At 43.8% G+C, this 27,015-nt stretch overlaps 1 protein-coding gene across 3 annotated transcripts in view; it reads right to left on the reverse strand.

The window, feature by feature from the left end:
- The window catches only part of immp2l (inner mitochondrial membrane peptidase subunit 2), a 741,977-nt gene that overhangs the window by 213,007 nt on the left and 501,955 nt on the right, over positions 1-27,015 (reverse strand). For all 3 annotated transcript variants that reach the window (XM_086009124.1, XM_086009122.1, XM_086009123.1), the window contains one exon: positions 23,699-23,764. In XM_086009124.1, the coding sequence (XP_085865250.1) occupies positions 23,699-23,764 (66 nt within the window). The remainder of the gene's footprint in view (positions 1-23,698; positions 23,765-27,015) is intronic.

The raw sequence follows: 27,015 nt of genomic DNA on the forward strand, positions 1-27,015 counted from the left end.
GAGGGCGTGACCAGTTTTGTTTTTAAAACTAGCGCAATAGATTGCGGAAACTCGAGTTGCGCCGAACGCAAATTGCGCTTAAAATTCCGCGACCTCTTGCGCGGTTATGTCGATTTTGGACGAATTGTGCCAAAAAGAAACCAGCGCAATCAACCGCAACCCCCAGCCCTCGAGTTAAAGATACATTTAAAATCAATAAAAGTAGCTCCTTTAGCACAAGTCCAGAAATTGGAAGGGAAGAGTTCAGAAATTGGTGAAGTTCTGAAAACCATATGCCATAGGCATGAATAGCACACTCCTCGCTACATACAAATATTAAAAAACTGCCTACTAATGTATAAAGCTACAGCAGATAGGAGCAGATGCTTTGCAAACAGTAGTATTTGAAGCAAGCTGAAATGGACAGGATTTAAATGACTTTCCATCTATTTTGAAATGAATCTGAATGAAGAAAACTAACATTTGATACAAGATGACATTGAAAACAATAAAATCAAATTAAACATCCAATAATGTATTTTCACCCCGTTGAAACAATTACGTCAATATAGTACCACATAGAATTATTAGTCAAAACACACAAGTACTTCTCGTCTTTGTAGAAAATAACAGCTACCCTCTGATTGTATATTCTTTCCTGTGTCCTGACCATACGATCAGAATCAAAGCCTGAGGAATATTGCTTTTGATATAATTATTTTTTTATTGATTGCTTCATTTATAACCTCTTTTCCTCCACCTCAACTAAACCTATACTTCCTATGATAGACCTCTGCCACTTGGCTTGATGGCAAAATGACTATGTCGATGTTGATCTGGGGTAACCAACTGAATGTGAGGCTGTAATAACGTGAGTCCAACGTATCTAGTTCCCGATACAATGGGTGCATTGCATCTCACAGATTTGTCAGAACTAGAGTTTATTGGGTAATTTCTGCAAAAAATTTATGAGTTCTTTAAAAATGCAAAGTTATAACACTTTTTATTACACATTTAGCATAAAATAGCCCATAATTTAGAATTTTTTAAAAACCGCACAAATAAGGAACAGTAATCGTGCTCCTTTACGTCCTCAAACATCTGCATGGGAGGACGGTGCTCTCAGTCTACGCCACCCAGCTGACTGAAAGATTGCAAAGAATTATTTTTCTTAAGAGTATTGTTCTCTATTTTGCAGTAAAAAGCAATTACACCCAACTCCTACAAAATAGAAACCATATAAAAGTCAATAATGAGAGAATAATAGCAAAGCTTGTAATTAATTCCATGCATCTAAATTGTAAGTAGAGTACAGACTATAGAGATCGTGGAAGCAGTTATATTCTATTTTCAGCCTTTTTTCTGATTGTCAAGGTGGACACTGACAGCCAAGGTACTCCTGATAATCAAATGATAAAAGAGACCCTGTATGGTATCATTGCAACTTTATTGACGAATAAACAAGAGCTAATTATCTGGTAATAATACGAGCAACATATTTATAACATTAAAAGTTGTGTGTTTGTTGTGTGCAATATTTTAGCTGAGCTTCCGATTGCAAATCCAATGGTTTACTATTGGCATTACAATCAGAAAATCAAGGCCTGTTTGTCTAACGCTATAATAACACAATATTGTAGATTGTAAAGTTTCTCCAGCATTACTGATTAATCCATGCTAACCACACTGTACTGTTAGTTATGTGATCAGAATGGACTAATCCGATAATTAGAAAAAAAATTCAACTTATTTTTGACTGTCATAGTTCTCGTTGCACCCTCCCCCCTCCCCCAATTAATCTTCCACACTGAGCATTTTACCCACTTTTCCCACTTCCAAACCCACTCTTGGGCCTCCTGTCCATTCCCAGGTTGGTTCCCTCTCTCCTGCCTGATACGCTTATCAATTACTTCATAAAAGGTGATGAGTCGAAGAAGAGATGATGAGTCGAAAGAAGAGATGAATAAGGCTTTTATTAGCTAAGAAGAGACCATGCTTCTTCGTGAGTGACTGAACAAGTCTGAACGAAACCCACACAGTGGTGGGTGGAGTCAGCTGAGGCATGCCTCCATACACAGCGCCACCCAGAGGTAGCAATATACAATACAGTGGTTTACCACACTGCCCAAACGATCTCTCCACAGTGCTAGGCCCCACTCCTGCTGCTCTCTTTGGATCCACAATCCCTGCAGTCATTCTCCCTGGCTCCAAGCTCCACCGCTCAAGTTGAGGCACAGCAGGGTGCTGCTGCAGATTTGTTGCCTCAGTTTTAACAGATGCACAACTTCAGGTCCAGCAGGTTAACAAGCAGGGCAAACATTGAACCTGTTGCTTCTAAAACGTAAAGCAGACAAGCCACAGGATCAGCAATTTGGGAAATTAGCCAATTTAATGGTCCTGACACTGCACCCTCACAAAATGAGGCAGCATCACTCTGTGTCCCTGAAAAACACAAGCAATGTTCACCTAACAGAACAAAAGGTCAGCATAACATAGTTGCTGCATCTCTTCTCCCGTTCCACACCACCCCCTCCTCCCCAACAAACTGACCCACTTCCAGCTTTGGTCCTCAGGTCCCACTAAGCTCTTTCCCTTCTCCAGCTTTGAACTTCAGGTCGTGTGCACTCTCTTCTGCTCCAGCTTTGGCCTCTACTCACTTCCTATCACACACTCAAACTTGGGTGGCCCCAGCTCTATTTTATATGTGAGAAACCCATGGGAGATCTACAGGTGTTATACACAAACACAAATAAATAGTCAAATAGAAAAGGAAAAAATGCAAATGTTGGAAATCTGAAATGGGAGAAAAGTCTGGAAACTCTGGTGAATAATACACACCCAAAACATCATAACCTGTATTTTCTCTTTACATGAGCTGACTGGCTTGCTGTGTATTTCCAGCATTTTCTGTTTTTAATTACAAAAAAATTCAGCCAAAATGTTTTCTGTGTCCTCTGTCATGAACATAGATTTGCTCTATGGGATTAAGAATTTAGGAAAGACTCTGTAGTCCATCTGGCTAGTCCCAAAAGCTAATGCCTCTCAACCGCCAAATCCTCCCTCAACTATCTGCCTTCACATCTTCACCATCTTCTGCATAAACCATCTGTGCACCTTTTCTCTTATGAGCGTGACTTTTTCTCCTTGGTTCTACAGTTTTTGCCAATCTCAAAACATATTAGTAAGGTTCAATTTATATATTCGTATCAGAATCTTCAATACTTGAATTACATCTGCTTTAAGTATTTCTTCTCCAGAACAAACAACACCAATCTGTTCAACCTCTCTTTATATCTCAGATCCCTTAATCTAGTCTCAGTTTTGCTGTCCTTTTTGGCATTATTTCCAAAGCCTGATATCCTTGTTGTAGTACAGTGACCAGAATTTTACACAATATTCCAGGTGTGGTTGTACCAATGCCTTGTACAGACTCAATGGGTCATAACTTCCTGTAGGAGTGAATTTAACTTGCCCTTGCCCATTTATTCTTGACGATATTTTGCACCACAAGTTGGTGGGAGTGCGAGCTGAAAAACTCGCAGGGACGGAAACAGGGCATCTGAGTGAACAGGGCAAGCAACTGTGCATCTCCTTAACCAATCAGCTTGATAGATTATGAAATGAACAGTGCAAGGACTGAGAAGGAATGTAAATTAGAGTGAGTGAATTCAATGTCAAATCAGAATAAAGAGGGAAAGAACGATTGGATTAAGAGAGAGAGAAAAGAGAGACAGAAAAGTTTAAAAAAATTAAATGTCAAATTTTTTAAATATCCAACAGCAATTAAAACCTGAAGGAATGAGTCTCCACACTTGTAATGGTTAATTTTCGGTGCCAGAAAGGTTTATTGTCGGTAATTAACAATTAGCACATCTTTAAAAGAATCTCTGACAGCCAATCCAGGATTAATTAAATATGCACGGACTTTAAATGCCTCCAAAAAGGATCCAAAACAGGCATCTTGCATCACTTCAGACCAGCTCTAACTTTCTGTGATGAGTTTAGTTTGTATATACCGCGCGCCAGTACAGCAAATTCATGCCGCTCAATGCATTTCAACAGTGAGCCAAGAGCGTGATGCCATTTTCACGAAGCTGATGGCGGCACAGCGTATCTCGAACAGCAACTTTTGATTTCCATGTTTAACCACACATCTGCACTCACCTGAAGTTACTGTAGCATTTGCGCAAAAATAATGGCAAATGCTATTAGCCTCACCATTATTTTGACAGGAAATTATGGGCCATTATCAACTTCTGAGATTCGTGGTCTAACCCTCTGGCTATGTATTCCAAGATCTGGTTAGCTTTCTTCTCTGCTGCACACAATACACTATTGCTTTCAGTGCGCTATCCACCAATAACCCCAAATATCTCTTCTGTATTGCATCCTTTACCCGAGAGCCATTTAGTTTACATTCTTTGTAAAAGATTCATAGTACTTCTATAATGCTAAATATGTAAACTGCGCTTATCATTAAATTGTTAGCCATATAATTAGACTACTTTACAATGTATAGCATGATGTTTGACAGTGAACAATTCCAGGTGCATCCTTAAGCAATATCTTCTACATCTACCATTCTATTAGTGTCCTTACAACTCTTCAATCAGAAGCCATTGTCCAGCTGAGATGATAATGTGGTCTGCCTGAATACAGTAGGCAACTGGTTTTCCTATGAACCTCTATTCCTTTTACCTGAGGGAATAGGAGTTGGTATCACAACATTTCATTTTATAGCAATTAAATATATTTGAAAAAGAATACAATATTTTCAAAGTGCTCCAAAAATATTAACTTTTTTTTGTTTTACTAGCAGAATATAATATTATCAGCCAACATGAAGTCAATTTATCTGTTATTGTACTGGTGCTGACGCTAATATGATTCAGTGTGATAATTTCCCTTCTTTTTATAGGTGCAATGTGGCAGTAGGCAACAGTGAATGAACATAAAAATTGCCATTGGCATACATGTCAGTGCCATGAGTGATGGGAGAGTTCAAAGAGAAGTAGCCAATCACCAAACAAGCGAACAGCCCCATCCCCATCCCATAATGGCCAAACTTTGCAAAAGAAAATTGCAAATGTAACGCAGCACTCACTTCGCCTGTCATTTAATTCTCTGCTCCACTTCCACTCTGACCTTGGCTGCCTACACTTTTCCAATGAAGCTCACGAAAGCTCGAGGAACAACACCTCATCTTTCGATTAGGCACTTTACAGCCTTGCGGATTCAACATAGAGTTCAACAATTTCAGATCATAACCTCTGCCTCCATTTTTTCCAGATGGCAGCTGTTAATGATTCTGCTATTCCCATTTACACCTCCTCTAGACCCATCTTTTGTTTCTTTACTTGTCCCATTACCACCCCCTTTTGCCTTGCACTATTGTCCCTTTTGTCATTTAATCACTCCTGCCTTCCACCCGATCACAGGCCTCCCCCACGTTGTTCTTTCCTCTCCTCCCCGCTTTCCCTACCTCTGCACTTGCTTAAAACCGGTTACATCTCTTAACATTTTCCAGTTCTGATGAAAGGTCATCAACCTGAAATGTTAACTCTGTTTCTCTCTCCACAGATGCTGCCTGACCTGCTGAGTATTTCCAGCATTTTCTGTTTTTATTGCAGCACTCACTTCCACTGGGTACAATGGATCTTTATGTTATGTTGCTCATTAAATTACCATACAGGATTTAGGAAATATTGTATAGCATCTTGCTATCCTTTATGGCACCACTGATGTGCTCTTATTAGTCCTATTAGGATGAGTGCCATGTGACACTGAATATTTGGAACAATACTCCATTGGCAGCGTTTGACTTGTCGCTGATGTGGATTTCCTTGGCTCCCTCTGCCCCACCAATGGCACATTAAAATCCTGAACTGGCACTGCCCGATAATGGGTATCAGACATTCTACTAGTATGTCTATTTAGCAGTGCCACAACATAACAGAATCTGACAGGCATTTTATGTTTCATACAGATGCTACCTCTGACTTTCATTTTTTTTAAATTATAGTTATAGTTATTGATTGGGGTTAGCACTGTGCACAGCTGTTTTCTACTAACTGTTTTGCGGATAAACTGAAAGGACATTAAAGAATTTTGATTCTTTAATGAAGTCAAGCACACTCAAAATCTGGATATTATAAGATCCATCTTTTCCCTATTGGTGCAAATATAGATTTTGTTCCCCAATGTTAGCTGGAAATTCAAAATGTAATGCCATATATAATTCATAAAATGAACAGTGTGCTTAAACAAAATGTTGCAGTAACAGAACGTAATGAAACATTCCTGGATCAAAGTATCCACCTACAATTAATCAATTCTAGCACGTGGCTCACGCACACATTATTGATTTGTGTGGATAGTGAACTGCCAGCATCATAGAACTCACTGTAGAGCACTGGATACAATGCAATCCATACATTTTAAACAGCAGCACCTATTTTGGAATAGCAGATCATTTCAGGCATTTAGATTAGAATGTTTTCAGCGCCAGAGGGAACAGACCCCGACTATTCTTGTAGATCCTGTAATGTTAACGCATTTATTTGATGTGAACAAGCAGCAATAACTGGGACAGGGTGAAGCTACAAGCTAAAAACTGTGAAGGACATAAAATAATATGCACAGTGCTATCTCAGACACCAGTATTATCACTTGTGCTGCCATCATTTAAGGTTTAACGAACACAATGCTCGTACCCTGCCTTCCATCAGCTCACCCTAAAGTCAACAATAATTCCCATATGTGCAGTGTCTTTAATCCCAAAGTGCTTCATATAGGAAAGAAATTAACTGAGGCGCAGTAGAAGAGTTGACCGAATGGATGTTTGAAAAGATTTGAGGCGATTTCAGAGAGTAAGATCTAGAGGACTGTAAACATTACCTCTGAACAAGTGCTAAGAGAGGGGATTCACAGAAGGCCAGAATCCAAGGACAGGTGGGGTGACATGGAAAGATTTGTAATTGAGGACAAAGATTCTGAATTCAGAGTATTGAAGGACAATGAAAGCCATCAAGGATAAGGGTGATTGACTCCTACATCCAGTCAAAAAACGATTTGTAACCCTCACAACAGAGGAAAGTCCACGTTCTTAGTCTTCACTAATTGACCAATTTTACACACAATCAAGCCTTTTCTGGTTCTTGGTAGCAACGTCTGTCAGGTAAGAACCAACCTGTCCCGCCCAAACCTGACCCTGCTCTGAGGCGTCTAACCCAAACCTACTTTCAGCCAGAAAGGGCAACATACGAGTTAAAAATCTATTGTTCCAGTGCTAACTGATCTTGTTGCACTGACAGTCATGGCTCTCCATGTTCCAACAGAACAAACTCCTTCCAGCAAGATCAGCACATACTGGAACAGTTGATCTTATAGCATTTCTGACTTGCAGTTGGCTTGAGTGGAGTTAAGTTGGGTTCTACCTGAGAAGCAGTCAGTTCAGGTTGAGTTCTACCTGAGCGCAGAGTTGGGCTCGCTCAGTTTCTGCCCAATAGCTGGGTTTGGTCGAGAACACATATTAAAAGTAACTTAGTCAGTTTTGAGACTCAGTTCTATTTGCATGCTACCCACTGCAATGATTTGCATGCAAGGCAGTCCCCTATTTACAGCCCCCAAACAATAATTTAAATATCTCAACTTATACTCAAGTAAATAGAATATAGTCATAGGGGGAGAAATTCAGTATCGCCCCGTTTGGGGCATAAGTATCGGCCGGGCGCGAAATTTTCGCCACCTACTGGTAAATTGGCCTGCTTCGCCCCAGGAGGTGCTTGGAGCGCTAAAAGAGGCGCTGCTCGACTGTCTTAAGGCGCTAAGCCGGAGAAGCGAGGCGCTACCACCGAGGGCGGGCACAGCGCGGGTGCGGCCAGTTAGCGATTGCACGCAGACACGCTGGTGCCGGTCAGCTCTTAAAGGAGATGTTCAATCTTGGATTGCAGCCACACCCTGTGCTTCGCAGCCCTGATTCTCGGCCTGGACAGACCTGCTGCCACATTCTTCCGCCTAGGACCATGGAGAGGGCCAGGGAGCGAGCGCAGCGGTTCAGCGAGGGGGCCTTGCAGGTTCCGGTTGGCGCAGTGGAGCGCAGGCGATCTATCCTGTTCCCGGACACTGGCAGGAGGCCGCTGCCCAACGACTATTGCAAAGCTTGGAGGGAGGTAGCTCACAGAGTGACCTCCAGCAGCATGGTGCCTAGGACCCCTGTGCAATGCAGGAAGAAGTTCAACGACCTCACTCGGGTCGTCAGGGTGAGTACCCTTTTCAGAATCCTCTTCATCCCTGCATGTCAACCTCACTTTATGGCCAAAGGGTCCTGGAAGCCCCAATGCCCAGCCCTCATCCAACACCTATGGCCCTTTCAGGAAACTCACACGCACATTCACCACTTTACACACCGTAAGGGCTAATCGACCATGGGAGGCAGTGCAGCCAAGAGCAGGGCTTCACACTGTAAGGGCTATTCCACCATGGGAGGCAGTGCAGCCAAGATCAGGGCTTCACACTGTACTCAGAGCCCATCCTTTCTCTTGCAGGGCAAGCTGGCGCATAACAGGAGGCAGCAGCAACGGACCAGGGGAGGCTGGCCTCACCTTCAAGCCCTCACCAATCTGGAGCAGCGAGTCCAGCGGATTATGGCAGGCCGGATGATTGGCCCTGTCGCCACTGGAGATGCCGACCCCGTTCTGGACAGCAATGGTAAGGTCATCACCTTTTTGACCTCTCTCCTTCTACTTGTGCCTCACACCAGCATTCTTTGCCACTATCGAACCAACATTGCAGCACTCATGCCTCCCTCGCTGCCACCCTGTCCTCATGCTAAAGCCACTCTTGTACCTCCCTGCTTTCAGATGCTGATTTGCCAGGTGAGGAGGCGGGCCCTCAAGCTGCCACTGTGAGTGACTCTGAAGGCGACGAGGAGGAGGAAGCCGGACCATCAGTGCCACCTTCAGCTGAGGCAGCCCATGGCCATAATGGGGACACTTCTTCCCTGGAGGGGAGCAGGGGGGAATGGTCTGAGGAGGGTGAAGCTCCGGGGCCCAACGGGCTGCAGCAATGCGGGGGGGGGGGGGGGTGGCGGGTAGGGAAGCTCGGCGGACCTTCTCCCCGGAGGGAGAGTCTGGCCTCAAGTCCTGCTACAGGGAGCGCAGAAGAGGTGCGGCTCCTCACTGAAATGAGCGCCCAGGCGGAGCACAGGCACACTGAGCTCATGGCTGCAGTGGCAAGGATGCCCGAATCCATTGAGTCACTGGCAAGGAGTGTCCAGGACTTCGGCGCAGCACAGCCAAGGAGTCTCCAGGACTTCGGTGCAGCACAGGCGGCTGCCACGCAAGTGCTTAGTGATGCAATGCAGTCAGTTGCTGGTCTCATGCAGACGCAGATTGAGGCCACACGAGCACTGACTGCTGCCACCCTCGCTGGATCGGGCACAAATTGCCGGGGCCCTCGCCGCGCCGCAGCAGGCCAGCAGTCTGTGCTTCAGCAGATTGCTCCGCATGCTGCAGTGCTGCCCCGTGGGAGTGCCAGTGTGTCATCCGAACAGGGAGTTGCTGTCCTCTGTCAGGATGACAGCATTCCTGCTGCCAACACTGTCACTTCTCCACTGCAGCTGCCACCACCTGTAGGACAGACTGCTGCCGCCCATGCAGAGTTGGAGCAGTCAGCAGCCAGGCCCTCCAGGCCCAGAGCTGGTCCAGGCCGTCCCTCAAGGGCATCTGCAGTCTCAGTTTCTGACACTCAGCAGCCTTCCCCCAGCCTTGCTGCAGCCACTGGGGTCCCATTGCGGAGGAGCTGCAGGGTGGGAAGGGGTGAATCTCGCAAGCAAAGCAGATCACCCTCGAAGGGCAAAAAGTAGGAGGTGTGGCAAAATGCTGTTAAATGTTTTATTGAAGGCCGAGGATTGTGGTCATTTTTTGGTTACTGTTTTGTTCATTGTCTCCAGGTTGTGAGAGCCAGTTATGTGACTGACTGCTTTTTGGGGGGTTTCTCTCTATTACTTTGTCATGCGGGAAGGGCACACAGTTTGTTAAATAAAGAAGTGTCTTTATTCAGAATGTGCATGTTTGCTCTTTGAACTATTTGTTGCCTTGACCGGCTTAGGGGTTGCGGCACGGTTCCATTCATGTTCTTTGAATGGCAGAAGCCATTCCCTGAGAGGGGGCCTAGAACCGACTTGCTATAAGCTGCTGACGGACGGCCCTTGCACTTTGTGCCTCCCTCCCGTCTTGGTGCTGCTGCTCCTCCTCCTCCTCCTCTGCTGGTGCTCCAATGTCTGGTGGCAGTGGCTGAGTCCTGAGGATTGCCAGGTAATGCAGCATGCAGCACACAACAACGAAATGGGAGACTCGCTCAGGTGAGTACTGAAGGGCTCCTCCGGAATGGTCCAGACAGCGAATCGTTGCTTGAGCACGCTGATTGTGTGCTCAATGATGTTCCTGGTCGCTTAATGGCTCTCATTGTATCGTTCTTCAGCAGGGGTGCTGGGCGCACGGAGCGGGGTCATCAGCCAGGTGCACAGAGGATAGCCCTTGTCCCCGAGAAGCCAGCCTCCTGGGTGAGCCGGGGCCTCAAAAAGGTCTGCCACAGAAGTCTGGTGCAGGATGAAGGCGTCGTGGCTGCTGCCTGGAAAGCGGGCATTGACAGCGACTATCAGCTGTCTGTGGTCACACACCAACTGGACGTTCAACGAATGGAACCCCTTCCGGTGTTGGTAACCCTCGGCATTCTCTTGCGGCGCCCGCAAAGCCACATGTGTGCAGTCAATGGTGCCCTGGACCATGGGGAAGCCTGCTATTCTTGCAAATCCCATTGCGCGCTCTTGCTGCTTGTCCGGGGTCATGGGGAAGGAGATGTACAGACGTCTCCTTTTAAAGAGGGCATTCGTGACTTGATGGATGCAGCAATGCACCGCGAACTGGGAGATGTTGGCAATGTCCCCAGTAGCGGATTGAAAGGAGCCGGTGGCATAGAAGTTGAGAGCTACTGTGACCTTCACTGCCACCGACAGAGACGTCCTGCTCCTCAGTTGAGGCTGGAGATCTGGCTGAAGCAGGTGGCAGAGCTCAGTGATCACCTCTTTGCTGAATCACAAGCTCCGAAAACACTGCTCCTCAGACATATTGAGGTATGAGAACTGTTGGCGGAAAACCCTGGGACGGTAAGGTCTCGTGTGCCGACGCCTGTTGGCCCTCCTCCGTCTGGCCATGATTGGCACTCTCTCTCTGCGTCTCTGTGCCCTCTCAATGTAATGGAGAAGCCCACTGTTCCCACCCATTGCAGCCCCAATAGTATGTGGCCACTCAAGGTTATGCCGGTGAAAAAGCAAACCAACTACAAAGTTCTGGTCAGAAGCCAAAAGTACCTCTGCAAGCGCTGACTCAATGCAGAAAGCTCTCTCCCTTTGTCTCTCTGCAAATCTCTCTCTCTTTCACAGAAGGAGTGGTCCAAAAATGGCTACCACAAAGAAGTCCAAAGATGTGCGGGTTAGGTTGATTGGCCATGATAAAAATTGGCCCTTAGTGTTAGGGGGGATTAAATACGTGGGGTTACGGGGTTACGGGGATAGGGCTTGGGTGGGATGGCTGTCGGTGTAGGGACTGGGTGCTAGGGTTTGGATGATCAGCCATGATCTCGTTGAATGGCGGAGCAGGCTCGAAGGGCCGAATGGCCTACTCCTGCTCCTATCTTCTATGTTTCTATGTTTCTATGTAAGCCAGGAAGAGCCCCCTTTAAATAGCGCCCCCCCAGCCCCACAGCGACTGGGAACCGTTCCAGTCAACCAGTCGCTGGGAGCGACAGGCGGAAAGGAGGGGGGCGCCACTGAAGTTCCAGTTCGGGGCGCACCAAGGGCGTTACACCATGAAATGACATCAGGATCTGCGTGCGCAGCTGAGCGGGCGTTGCGGTTTAGCGCCGCCGCTAAATGTCCGCTCGATTTCGCGAGAGGCGCAGGTCTCGCCGCGCCCGGGCGCTAGCTGGCTCGCGCCCCACTTATCGCCCTCTTAAGGCGCTAACGGGTGGCGCAACCAACTGAATTTCTCCCCCATAGAGTTATACAGCACAGAAAGAGGTCCTTCGGCCCATCGTGTCTGCTCCGGCCATCAAGCCCCGTTTATTCTATTCCCATTTTCCAGCACTTGGTCCGTAGCCTTGTAAGCTAGGGCGTTTCAAGTGCTCATCTAAATGCTTCTTGAATGTTGTGAGGGTTCCTGCCTCTACCACCCTTTCAGGCAGCGAGTTCCAGATTCCAACCACCCTCTGGGTGAAAAAGTTTTTCCTCAAATCCCGTCTAAACCTCCTGCCCCATAACTTGAAACTATGTCCACTGGTTAGAGATCCCTCTACAAAGGGGAAAAGTTCTTTTCTATCTACCCTATCTACGCCCCTCATAATTGTGTACACCTCAATCAGGTCCCCCCTCAACCTTCTCTGCTCCAAGGAAAACAACCCCAGCCTGTCCAGTCTTTCTTCATAGCTGAAGCACTCCAGCCCAGGTAACATCCTGGTGAATCTCTTCTGCACCCTCTCCAATGCAATCACACCCTTCCTATAGTGTGGCGACCAGAACTGCACACAATATTCCAGCTGTGGCCTAACTAGCGTTTTGTACAGCTCCATCATAACCTCCCTGCTCTTATGTTCTATGCCTCGGCTAATGAAGACAAGTATCCCATATGCCTTTTTAACCACCTTATCTACCTGTCCTGCTGCCTTCAAGGATCTATGTACATGCACACCAAGGTCCCTCTGATCCTCTGTTCTTCCTAGGGTCCGACCATTAATTGTGTATTCCCTTGCCTTGTTGGTCCTCCCAAAATGCATCACCTCACACTTTTCATGGTTAAATTCCATTTGCCACTGTTCTGCCCATCTAACCAACCCATCTATATCGTCCTGTAGCCTGAAGCTTCCCTCCTCGCTATTTACCACTCCACCAATTTTCGTGCCATCTGTGAACTTACTGATCATACCTCCTACATTCATATCTAAATCACTAATATACACTAAAAACAGCAAAGGACCCAGCACCGATCCCTGCGGTACACCACTGGACACAGGCTTCCAGTCACAAAAACTACCTTCAACCATCACCCTCTGCCTCCTGCCACTAAGCCAATTTTGGATCCAATGTGCCAAATTGCCCTGGATCCCATGGGCTCTTACCTTCTTGACCAGTCTCCCATGCGGGACTTTGTCAAAAGCCTTACTGAACTCCATGTAGACTACATCAACTGCACTACCCTCATCCACACACCTAGTCACCCCCTCGAAAAATTCAATCAAATTGGTTAGTCATGATCTCCTCCTGACAAAGCCATGCTGACTATCCTTGATTAATCCTTGCCTCGCCAAGTGGAGACTAATTCTGTCCCTCAGAATTTTTTTCAATAATTTCCCTACCACTGATGTTAGGCTCACTGGCCTGTAATACCCTGGTTTATCCCTACTACCCTTCTTGAATAATGGTACTACGTTGGCTGTCCTCCAGTCCTCTGGCACCTCCTCTGTGGCCAGAGAGGTTCTGAAAATTTGTGTCAGAGCCCCTGCAATCTCCTCCCTTGCCTCACGCAGCAGCCTGGGATACATCTCGTCTGGGCCTGGGGATTTATCCACTTTTAAGCCCGCTAAAATCGCTAGTACCTCTTCGCTCGCAATACTAATTTGTTGAAGTATATCACAATCCCTCTGCCTGATTTCTATGCCTACATCGTCCTTCTCCATAGTGAACACAGATGCAAAATATTCATTTAAAACCTCACCTACATCTTTCGGCTCTACACACAGATTGCCACTTTGGTCCTTAATGGGCCCTACTCTTTCCCTGGTTATCCTCTTGCCCTTAATATACTTTTAAAACACTTTGGGATTTTCCTTATTTTGCCTGCCAGTGTTTCTTCATGCCCCCTCTTCGCTCTCCAAATTTCTTTTTTAAGTACCCCCTGCAATTTCTATACTCCTCTCGGGCTTCCACTGTTTTTAGTCCTTTGTATGTGCCAAAAGCCTCCCTTTTTTTCCTAATCCATTCTTGTATATCCCTTGACATCCAGGGTTCTCTTGGCTTGTTGATCCCACCCTTGACCTTTATGGGAACATGTTGGCGTTGTACTCTCTCCATTTCCTTTCTGAAAGACTCCCACTGCTCTGATGTGGATTTTCTTACAAGTAGCTGATCCCAGTCCACTTTGGCCAGATCCTGCCTTCTCATATTAAAATCGGCCTTCTCCCAATTTAGAACCTTTATTTCCAGTCTATCTTTGTCCTTTTCCATGACTACCTTAAATCTTACCGAATTATGGTCACTGTCACCAAAATGCTCTCCTACTGACACTTCTACCACTTGCCCAGCTACATTCCGTAGAATTAGGTCCAGTCCCACCTGTATACATGCTAGCTCAAAAATTTCTCCTGGATGCACTTTAAGAATTCCGCACCCTCTAAGCCTTTCACACTCTGACTATATGTTCTATTAGAAACACATGCGTTTGATCCACCCTGGGTTCCTCTGGAAGCGAGGATGCTCGGTATCCTAATTTATCAAACATTTATCAATACAGAAATTGTGACTAATCTAGTCATCGGAGTAGTCTAGTTGTGAAATTCCATTACAAATCTTTATGCCATTTGATAGCTATGTCCACATCCATGTTGACAGAATCCACACATGCCCACTCCAGTCATTTCCTATTTTGTCGTACTGGTTGGTTGAAATGTGTGAGGAAGTACATGATACCTGGCAGTGTTGAGATGTTTGTCTACAGTTACCACCACCAACAACTTGTATTTATATAACATGTTTAACATACAAAATGCCCAAGGGCTTTTATAGGGAAATAATTATAGGAACAGAATGCGAGCCAGGGGAGAAAGTTTAGGAGGGACAACTGATGGCCTGAGGGAAAAGATATGCTTTAAGAAGGCTTTTAAAGGAGGTGACAGAAATAGAGAAGCAAAGGGGTTGGGAGGAGGAGTTCCAGACAACAGCATCTAGGTGGTTGAAGGCTCTGCCATCAATGGGGAAACACAGAGGGGGAAGGATGCCCAAGAGGACAGAGTCAAAAGACCAAACAGGCAGCTGGGAAAGCTGCAGAGGTGATGAGAATGAGGATTTTAAATTTAATGCCATGAGGGACAGAGAGCCCGTGTAGGTACCTCCATCAATGCACCTACCTTGGAGTACATTACAGGTTATTGCTAGCATTGGTTGTTATTCACCATTCAAAACATGATTCCAAATGGTAATTATGTGCTGTGTGCATCACGTTACAACGTTGAGTGAAGGCAATAACCTCAAAATATACTGGGTCATTCACAGGTTTCATCAATCAATCAGTTTATCAGTATTAAGCACATATTGATAAACTGTCCACCGTATAGACAATTCCATGCTTGGTTTCCCAGTTAAAGAGCATCTTTAATATGGATGATAGTTGCAAGAATTCAATGCTCCCAGAGCTGACTGAAGTCCTGCTGGTTCAAATTAAACTCCTGTATCATAAACTGAATCTTTCTTCACACCTGTGAAACCTAAAGCTCATCGCTAAAGAAAACAAAATCTGATGGTGAAGTTCACCAATAGCTTTTCCAAAACAAAGGGCTGCATTAGCACTGGTCTATAGTGAGGTCTTTTTTGTGGTTCCTAGGGCTGGATTTTCCTCAGTGCCAAAAAACATGAAAAACAGGGTGGTGACTTACCGATGTCTCCCCACCCTGACCGGGATTTTCCTCCTCCCCGCCATGCTTCCCCACTCACTGTATAAATACTGCAGGATTTTCCTTCCGTCGACCCTCTTACTGTCGCTCGCCTGGAGAAAGGTGGAGTTAAGCCTGAAGCAGTGACAACAATGGTCCCAAAATCTCCATGGAGAACGATAGCCTAGTTGAGGCCTCTTCTTCATCCAATTTATCCCCCAGCCTACAAAACTGGTAGGTTTAGGGCATTTTTGCCCCTTTAAGGTTCCTTACCGCCCCTTCTGGTGCTGCATTCCCCTTGTCGCAAGTGCTGAACTCCCTTATGGTGGAGGGATCATTTTGATTTTTTTGAATAAATAATTGCATAATTTCAATAAATTTTACCCAAAGCCAATTTTGTCCCTAAAGAAATTACATGGGAACAATCGTAGGTATTTATAAATGATATTATTAAAGTTATCTGGGCATCCAATTCAAAAAGATAATGAATTTTGGAGCACATATCCTGGAGTAATTATTTTGGTATATTTCTCTTTAATTAATATTTTAAGACCTGATTTCTAATTTGATGCATAAAGCTGAGCAGTCCATACTATACTGAAAATGTCATGTTCCAAAAGCTTAATCTAAGCAAAAGCCGATCAATAAAACCTTAAAACAATTAACCAGCTTGTGAATGATGGTTTAGTATCATTCTCTGAAAACTGTTTTTTACCTGTTGCAGTAGTCTATAACATTAACACGAGAAGTATTTGTACTAATGTAAAAAATGAAAGATTTTTAAAAATCACATGTAAAGCACAAGATTCGAACTTTTTGGTAGTGGTTTAGTTAACGTCACCGCTTGAGCATGTGGTAGAAAACTAAACATACTTTTGTTCTGCTGTGAAAAGTCAGTGGTAGAAATTATGAAAATAGCATTAATTAACCTAAGTGCTGAGATACTTGGGAGCATTTTGTCCCAGGCATGTGCAAATACGTAAACACCAGAACTAGAGTTGGAAGATGATATAACTGCAAAGCACCAATTTGACAGCTGATGCTTACTTAACATGTCCAAGGTTGTGGTTTGAATCTAAGCTGCGGATACTTTTGTGTAGTTTTATTAGTTTTTAGGTGGAATGGGAAAAGTAATATCCACACTGTAGAAAAATGGGCACACCACCTACTGTGGTCCAGGAAAGTGCATTGTCGCTTGGTTCAACGGTGAAGTGACATTGATATTGAAAATATGTAGGTGTCCTTCCAGATAGGAAAAGATGGGTGAAAGGAAAATTAAGAAAAAACACAAGGGGAAAGAGCTAACTATTTCAAACTTTGTAAGCTTGTAGAAACATGGAGAGTGCAGCTTCACGGTCAAACAACCCAAACTGGGAGCTCAGCCTGTTGATGATGCACTGTATGATCACTCCTTGCAGAGTGACAAAGAAAGTTCCATCCTCCACTGTAATGAGCAATAAAGTAATCATTTTATAACCAACAGTAAACATTTTATTCCTTCTTGGATTGATCTGAAGTTGGTTGGAGGCAATAAGACTATAATTTCTTAAGCTATGTGGGCATCTAACATTAATTCCATTTGAGTACTGCTTTATTTTTATGTCATATCAGATGGGGTGCATCTGCCACTAGGTACAGGAAACTTTCGATTAACCGGCCCCTAAATAACCGGAAATGTCGGTTAGCCGGCAAAATTCAGGAGTCGGTTCAGGTAACTTTTATTACTTGCACAGCAACAAATGGAGGAAGGCAAGGGTTTGGCTGCAGCTGTTGCTAAGCTACAGAGACGCTTGCAACTTGTGGACGTTGTTCTGAAGCTGGGTTTGTTGCTTTATACGGAGCTCTAAGGTCCGTATCTTTTACTATAGCGTTCGGTTATCCGGAATTGTTGATGAACCGGCACCACGTCGGTCCCGTCCGTGCCGGATACCAGAAAGTTTCCTGTAATAGAGCTTTACACTCTTCCAGCCAGGACCAAGAATATGAGCAGTCGCATCTTTCATGATAGGATCTTTATGTCTATTGTGGCCACAAATACAAAACAAAGCTCCCTTGGGTTTTGTTGTTCAAAGTTAATGGGCTGGATTTCCCTCCTCTCACCAGAGGGTCAGGGCATGGTCTCCACCCACTACCCCAATTCAATTGCCTGGGTTGGGATCAGTACTGATGCAGAGATCTCCACCACCAAGAAGGAGCCTGCCAGTGCCAAATGCAAACACTTAGAAGAAAGGAACCCAGTTAATGGGACAGAAGAGTTCTGAAGATCAGCAGATTAATTTTATTTTATGCCTCACCTCCAATCAACTTCACATCAATTGAAGAAGGAATAAAATGTTCACCATATGGTTATAAAATGATTAATTTATTGTTCATTACACCCTTGTTGTGTGCAAATTGGCTGCCATGTTTCCTACATTACAACAGTGACTACACTTCAAAAGTACTTCATTCGCTGTAAAACATTTTGTGACGTCCTGAGGTTATGAAAGACGCTATTATAAATGCAAGTTCTTTCTTTATATCTGAATTATGCCCTAAATTCTGGACTGACATGGCAGAACATCACTACTTTTGCATCAAAAATATCAGAATTTCAAGCCCATTGATACCCTCTACTAGATGTCTTTTTTGGGAGAGAGGTAGAAGTAGGAACCTAATTTCCTTAAAGTATGGGAGTCAACAAGTGTTGGAGGGAAGTTATGGAATAGTTGTACATGGTCTCTGGATGAAGCGGGAGTGATGAGCCAAATGACATTTTCTCATTTGAACTTTCACATATAATTTCAGGATGGACAGTTTTGCAAGAAGCTGAAAGTGTTTTATTGACCCGAGTTGGACGTTGCCATATCCTTTGGGAAGTCAGTCTGATCTTCTCAATAACCAAACCATCAATTATGACCTAGCTGTAGAAGCATCATTTCAGAAGCAAGTTCACTGGTAGGGAGTAAGATTAAGTCGCCAGGAAAATGCATTGGATCCATAATCTTATAGGCTAGTACTAAGCTATTAGGGCAACTCTAGCCTATTCCCTACTGTAACAATCTTGTGAAATAGTGGGAAGGCGCAAAGAAACTCTCCATACAAAGGCACTATAGTCCATTTTCTGTTAGGGCATTCTCCAGGGCAGGTTTGCCACCTGGGGAGGGATGGGGCAGGACTTGGCACTGACACTGACCCATTTTCCCTGTTCAGGATTCTTTAGTTATGCTGAGGAAGCCAGCTAGTGCTAGCCAGGGAAATGAAAAAAACACTGGAATGCCAGAAGGAGAGGAGTTACTATTAAAAGCGCTGTCGTGCTCTGGAAATCTGCAAAACTTTTTTTTGCCTCAGTCTGAGTCAAAGCCTATAAAAGGTTAGTGACTGGGGACAGAAGAGAGGGAGAGGTAGTCACCACTAGGCTTAATCAATTATGACCTAGCTGTAGAAGCTTTCTGCTGCTGACCTAGGGTCTATCACCACCCTCTATTGACAGAATCGTGGGTTGGCGCTATTTAAGGTCCCGTTCCCAGGCCCTGCATCCCCATTGTCATTTACATGCTAGGGCGTGGTGATGAGACAGCTAGCTGGGGTAGGGGGGAATGGAAGTTTCCTATTGTTCCTGGAAGGGGCAGTGATGTAGCAATTGTCTTCCTTGTCCCATTTGACTTCATTTTCTGTCGCTATACCACCTGATTTTGTACTGCTGTCCAAATACAACAGAACTGAGAGCTTTTTCATCTGTTGTTACTAATGTAGATAAGTGAGTGCCCCAATTTTCAATCTGTTGACATGTTAGATGGGCCATGTTTGAAACCAAGTGTCTTGAGCCCTTATGTCCAGTACATGAACACACCAACCCATTAGGGAGTTGCTTGGTATGGGAATAGATAATAGTGGAGGCTGCAGGTGCATTTCATTTGTACACTGTCTTGATTTATCCACTGCTGGCAGCCTACCAAGGAAACTAGATCAATTTTCATTAGCTAATGCGAAGGCAACAATTTTATCAGTCACTGTGTTAGTTGACTGAGATGCACAGAGCTCATGAAGGTCCAGAATCTGGCACCACACAGTTGCTATGAGAATCAGTTGTTATTTTCACAGGCAGATTTGAACCAAGGTTCAGTCACTCATTATGAATTTTGGTTCGGATGGCTGTCAATTAGTCCGGTGGTAGGAAAACGCTGCCTGATAACGTATAAAACTTTGTTCACACAGTGACCACATCTTAGAGGGACAGCAACTGAAATTTCTCCAGGTTTCCTGATAGTGACAGTTCTGCAAAAATTTCCAGCATTCATGCAACAGACTCCTGGAAAGAGCTACAAAAGAAATTGGCAGACATATTTTAGAATTTCTTGTTGCTAAAGGAAGCCATAGGGATAATAATTGGAAAGATTTCACTGCCACCAGAAAGTATATCCTTCTAGTCAATTCTTTAGAGGGACTTCCTGAATATGCTCACGTAACCATCTTGCACATTAACTTCCTTAGAAATTTGTTAGGAATTCTGGGGTGCAGATGAGATTCCAATTTTCCAACTTTCTCAGAAACCACAAAGCAGTTGCCCTTTCTGCTCCTGTAGTACCTCCTTATATAGGAACAGGAGTAGGCCATTTAGGCCCTCGAGCCTGTTCCGTCATTCAATGAGATCATGGCTGATCAGTGACCTAACTCCATATACCTGCCTTTGCCCCATATCCTGTTTGGTTAACAGAAATCTATCAATCACAGATTTAAAATTAACAACTGACCTAGCATCAGTTTGCGGAAGAGAGTTCCAAACCTCTACCACCCTTTGCGCGTAGAAGTGTTTCCTAACTTCACTCCTGAAAGTCTGTCTCTAATTTTTAGACTCTGCCCCCTAGTCTTAGACTCGTCAACCAGCTTCTCCACATCTACCCTATCAGTTCCCCTTAATATCTTGAAAACTTTGAAAAAAAATCACCCCTTAACTTTCTAAATTCTAGGGAAAACCCCCTAGTTCGTGTAATCTCTCCTCGTAATTTAACCCCTGGAGTCCAGGTATCATAACTTGATTGTGTTTAGTAACACAATTCTTTGGAGCTGGGTGGAGACAAAATTGCAATAATTGCCCGCCTATGAACTGGGGTGTTTACTCTTCAAAATGTAGGCTATACTACCTGGAAAGGGCTCCTAAGGTAGACCTTCCTATAACATGCTGTTGTACCCAAAGTGATATCGTAAATGTAGCTGAAAGTGAGGGTTTTTCATTTGAAAATGGTGGTTGACTAAGAGCCCAGTCTACATTGGAACAGATGTGAGGAACTCCCGCCACAGCGGGCCCAAAGCTGGTGTTACATCAAGAAAGGCCAAACTGACCAAAAAGTTTTGAATGGCAATAAGCATCCACTGAACACTGTATATTTATATGTGTTTCTGGGGAGTTCTGGCAGCACTGGGAAGGGGTGAACTAAGGTTTGGTAGCACTGGGGTTGAAATGGAATTTTCCTCAATCTCATTTACAGCAAAATTTACACCGGTTTCTACACCGAGTTTGCCGATGGGAATTTACGGCCAAATTTCCTGTGGAACTCATTTGTCTAAGCAGAACGCAAAAAATGGCTTAAACCAAGCACTAATGCAGCACCACCAATAGGGGTAATAGCGAATGGTTTGTTGTCTTCTGCCGTTGCACAGCACTCTGAGACTCTTGCCTTTGCTGCTGCTCCTCCTCATTATGCAGAACAGGGGTATGCCCACTGGGAAGGCCATTCCAGTTGCTTAGTCCTCCTTAATACGTGGGGGAGTGCAGAGGTCTGAAAAATTTCGGATGCACTGAGACTGGCAGCACTTGGGTTAAGTATAGTGCAGGTCTCAGTGCGAAATATTCCAAACAAAATTGTGAAGAAAATCACTACCAAACTCCAGAAATCTCAGTTACGCTGATATCAAGTGACTTTGGACTGTGCTGCGCCAAGTTTTTTGGGCGTAAATCTATGCCTCCTCATTAGTAGTTTAAGTGCAGAAAACCTGCATGAACTGAACTACTGCATGGGGACGGAGCTATGTCCATGAGCAGCAGAGGGTTTAGGTAGACAGAGGGTGTTGGAAGCGGTGCAAACGATCAAGGAAATTGAAGAGCTGTACTCACCCTTGCTGCTCTTATTAGGTCATTGAACCCAGGTCCTGGAGGTGGTGCTGCTGCCACTGACCCTCTCAGCCACCTCTTTCCAGGCCTGCTGGGTATTTATCCTGGGGATGCTCTTGCAGATGCTGGGGAACAGTACATCCCTCCTTTCCCTGATTCCTCTACCAGGATCTCCAAGGAAGCATCAAAAAAGCTAACCGTAGTCCTGTGATACATTCGTCTACTTGATTCTTCTTGTAGCAGTGTAACAAACAAATCAGGCAGAAGGGAATGCAACCTCCCTTTAAATAGGCCTTGGGGGACCAGTCGGAAATTGCACCACAAAAATGGGCAGGCTGCCCGTTTCCTGACACAATCAGGTTGGCAGCCTGTCAATCATATTAAAATGAGGCCAGAGAGTTAAAATCCCCCGGGTCTCATAATGACGCATGGGGGGTTGCTGCTCACCCTGCCTCCCCCACCCCACCCGTTTCCTGCTCAGAGTTAAAATCGGGGCTGAAGTGTGTGAGGAAAAAAGAGAGATAGAATTAGAGCGGGAGACAAGTGAAAAATTACATCAGGAGAGACACAGTCCATTGTTTTTAAACCATTTTGTCCATGAATAATGCCACAGGAAATGAACCAGTGTTTATAATATTTTGATGTTTTTCTACAATATACTACATCATTTCACATGCCACATACATGCTTTAGAGTTTTATGGAAACAGTACCAATTGATTCAATTGTCAGACTGACTTTTCACCTTACACTATCTGCATATTCTTTTGTCCTTTTATGCCTCTCCATTTCACTGACAATCTTTTATATAATCTAACTGTTTTAATTAAGGAGTTTACAGATCACTCAACCCACTGGCATATCTGTTCATTTTCTTCCTCTCCCCCTCTCTCGTTTCCTCTGATTTTTTTTTCCAACCTTACTAAAATGCCTGTTTATCTTTCACTCTTCAGCTCTGATGCCTGAAACATCAATAACCTATCCTTTCTCTTTATAGATGCTGACTGATCTATTGTTAATTTTCAGTCTTTTCTGTTTTTATTTCCAAAGTTTGATTCATCCATCACTTTTGTCAATAGAACTGGTAACCAATCATATGCCATTTCTGGGTCTGTTTATTAGAGGTAGGTAGATCTTTGCATCATGTCCTCACTATGTCAGATACGCTACACAACATCACATAAATAGCTTAAAGAATGCTCACCAAGACAGTGCCAAGGAAACAGGCTGCTCAATAACACATTCTTCAGAACTTCATTGCATGTTTTAACAGTATAAAACACTGCAAGAAAACTTAGTACAAGACCTGACATTACATCCTAATCACTTACCAACTACCATGTTAAAAATAAATGCAACTTTATCAGTGAATTTTCTGCACTCCAATGTAGTGTCAAAATAGCCAGCATAAGAATAAAAGAATAATGAAAAAGATAAGAGCCATTTTCAGTCCATTTCTCATTTAAATCTCATAACCACCAGGGTGATCAATTTCAAAACCCTATTAGTTCTGCTACTGCCAGCCATTTGGATTCTCATTTCAAGATCACCTTGTAATGCAAAACTGCAGAGACACACCATTTTAATGTAAGATTTATGATAAATGCCACTGTGGCAGCATATTTACCTAGCATGCAAAACCAACTACTAAATGGGCAAGCAATACATTTTCACTGCCAGAGAGAATTCTGTTAAATATTTAGTTTTAGTAATAGTATCTTGGAAATAGATTCGCAACGTTGAATTCACTTTGTCAGAACATGAAAAAACAGCATTTAAAAAAAAAAGTAGCACAGCAATGTGGCCTTTCTAATGTGTCGTCATGACAATCACAAGAATTCGGAATGGACATTCAGCTGAGATCTTATACTTGATTAACTATCATAGATCACTGAAATCTTAAGAATCTAGTCATTACAGCACAGCTTACCTGATGATATCTCCTTCAAGCGCAATCACTCGCTTGATTATTTTCTGTTCTGGGTTTTTGGGTGACCTGAAATAAAAGGACAAGGTTATACAAGCTGTAATGTCCTCTAACAATCTATTGGTTTAAGAAAACTCATTGAAATTTCAAAACAGAAATAGAGACCATTAAAGCCATATGGGAGCTGCTGTGCTCCTTGACATGGTATATCAATCACAGTTAAGATCCACTGCGAAGTTATATCTTATGAGAATCCAACTCCATTATCTGAAAGTAATACATAAAATACTTTCTGAGTAGCTGTGAGGCTTTTGAAATAACTATTTCTGAGTCTTGTGACAAAGTAAATCAAGAAATCATTTATAGTTGTGAGATATGGAAAAATTACTTAAAGCCAAAGGGAACGACACGTCTGTCACAGTATTCCTCCCACATGTAAACATCTCAATATTTTAAAGCATTCACACCCTTATGAACCATGAATTAATACACTCATAGATATTCAATTAACTGAAGAATATTTGTTCAGTGTAAAATTCAGTAACAATTTTCAAGAAGAATGTAGGAATGTGAAAGTCTTTGTTGCTGAGTATAAAGAACGCACGCTGGAGCGATCCTACTTGAAGTGATCCCTCCAACACAACATGCATGCTTCCAATAATATTTCTGTGGCTTCATTTATGAAAAGCAAATAATGGTTTCATACTGGACAACAATCATGGCATCTAAAAAAAAAAATCTTTAATACAGGCTGTGTAGAGGAATAATCTGTCACTGTAAAACTACTCAACTGCAACATAAAAGCACCCACAAATCCATTTTACACAGGAACAGCAATCAGACCTTGGATAAGTAAAACTTCATTGAGATCACAGATAGAATTTAAATGATGCTCATGCACCTGTTTATATGTGCATTCATTAAGTCAAACATACGCAGCATAAAATACAATCGTTTTTTAGGATTTTTAATTGGGCCATAATTTGCTGTCAGGGTATCCAACGGTGTCTGCCGTTAGTTAGACTTCCCCTTGAATGTTTAGGTTTTTATATGCTATACAATCTAGTACCCTGGTATACCATTAAATATATATGAAAGCCAGAACTTCAGCAGGTAGCTTAAAGTTCAAACATATTGTGCAAAATGTTTGGACTGGAACAGATTTTGAACAGACTTGAGCTGAGCTGTTGTGTCATACACAGTTGAAAGCCTGCTGACATTTACTGTCTCGGCCCATACATGAAGAATGGCCACTCAGGCAAGGTTCGGAGAGCAGCCAACATCCGAAACCATGTCCCAGCATTAACTGGCACCTTCAGGAGAGGAGGGGGAGAAAATGTGGAAAAAATGAAAACCTAGATTTTTTTTTTTCAGGGTTGGGATAAGAGAGTTTTGTGGTGTATGTGCCTTTAAGAGCAATTGTGATGTATGTGCCTTTAAGAGCCCCAGGTGTGCGTAATGCCGGTAATTGCCACTTGGGCTATATAAGCCTGTGTATTGTGTATATCCTTTAGAACCCCCCCCAAGACTTGCTTAGTAAATACCTATGAACCAACTCCTGTCTTCATTGTCTTTATCTACACACGGACACTACAGTGGCGACGAAGTGGAAACGGACTTACCTGCAATTCGGCAGCACCTCAAGGACATCGATTCCTCCAGCGTCCAGAAGACTCAAGGAAGTAATAGAAACTGTGGTTTCACCAGCTGGCCAAGCTGGTGGCAGGTACTGCGCTAATCCTTCCTGGGCTTCAGGCTGGGGCTCCAGCGGCGGGCTCTACAGCTGAGACAGGCAGCAAAATCGGAGGCAAGCAATAACGGACTGGGAGGGTGCACTCGGGAGACGGCCGGCGCGGCAAGCAGGTCAGCGTTTAGACCTCTGTCGGGAACGAGTCTCCAACAGTGAATAAACGGAAACCACAGTAAAACAGCCTGGTTATCGGTAGCAGCGGCGGGAAAGCGCGGGAAGCGCCCTATCGTTGCTACAGAGAAAAAAAAAAAGCACGGGAAGCGCCATATCTTTTTTGAAATGCCTAAGTCTGGCAATATTGATGCTTTTGATAACGAAACAGAGCCTAACTTTGGCAATATTAATGTTTTTGATAACAAGATAGAGGATTGGACCACATATGTAGAAAGAGTGGAGGTGTTTTGCACCGCAAATGGAATAGAAGATGAAAAAAAAGCTTCAGTGCTTCTGGATCTAATGGGCGCAGAAACATACAAGCTGTTACGCAACTTAATCACTCCAGCCGAACCGATGGACAAGAATTTTGAGGAGATTGTTGATACCCTACACTGCCAATTCGAGGCAGGACTGGCAGATTCTCTGCAAGACAAATTCATCTGCGATCCCCTAAGTGTAGAAACACAGAAAAAGATATCTTCTGGAAAAGATTTAACACTGGACAAGGCTTTCAGTGCAATAGGAGCGGCAAAGATACAGCAAAGGCAACAGGACTTCGGCACCCATGAAATGACACGGGGTTTCGAGAGATGTTATCGCTGCGGCAGATCCAATCATGACCAGAGGGATTGCTGGTTCAAAGAAAAAGCATGCAGGCGATGCAGAAAGATGGGACACATTCCACGTGTATGCCGATCTGAAAATAAAAAATCCACTAACGGGAAAAGAATCAATAAGGAAAAGCACAGAAAGGTACAAATGATGACGGACAGTAGCTCCAAAGACCAGAAGAGCGATAGCGACTCCGGGAACAAGAGACTAAGCTCTCTCAAATTACATAATGTAATTGCCAATGAAGATTACCAGACCATTTGGGTTACCCTCATAATAGCAGGGTCCCCAGTTAAAATGGAGCTAGATACAGGATCAGCTCTAACCGTAATAAATCGACGAGATTACGAGAGGCTATTTTCGCATATACCTCTAAAAGACACATCCATTATCTTAAAAACATATACGGGGCAGAAAGTATACCCCAAAGGAAAAATAAAGGTGCCTGTGGAATACAACGGCAAAGAAATACAAAAGTTGTATTTATACATTCTACAAGATGGTGGTCCACCGTTGTTGGGACGTGAATGGATAAGGAAGATACGTTTAAACTGGCACTCCATTCAGGCACTGACGGTGACCAGTAAGGAAAAAAACAATGATGACATCATACCTGAACGATTAAAAGACATCTTGGCCAACGCCAAAGAAGTGTTTCAAGAGAAACTAGGAACCTTGAAAGGCATCACCGCCTCAATAAAAGTGGAAGATGCAGCAATTCCAAAATTTTTTTAAGGCAAGACCGGTGCCATACGCAATACGTCCGGCAGTCGAGGCAGAGCTGGAGAATTTGGAAAAGGCA

Source organism: Somniosus microcephalus, chromosome 16, assembly GCF_052327205.1.
Source record: "Somniosus microcephalus isolate GS21.2 chromosome 16, FLI_Smic_1.0, whole genome shotgun sequence".
NCBI lineage: Eukaryota > Metazoa > Chordata > Chondrichthyes > Squaliformes > Somniosidae > Somniosus > Somniosus microcephalus.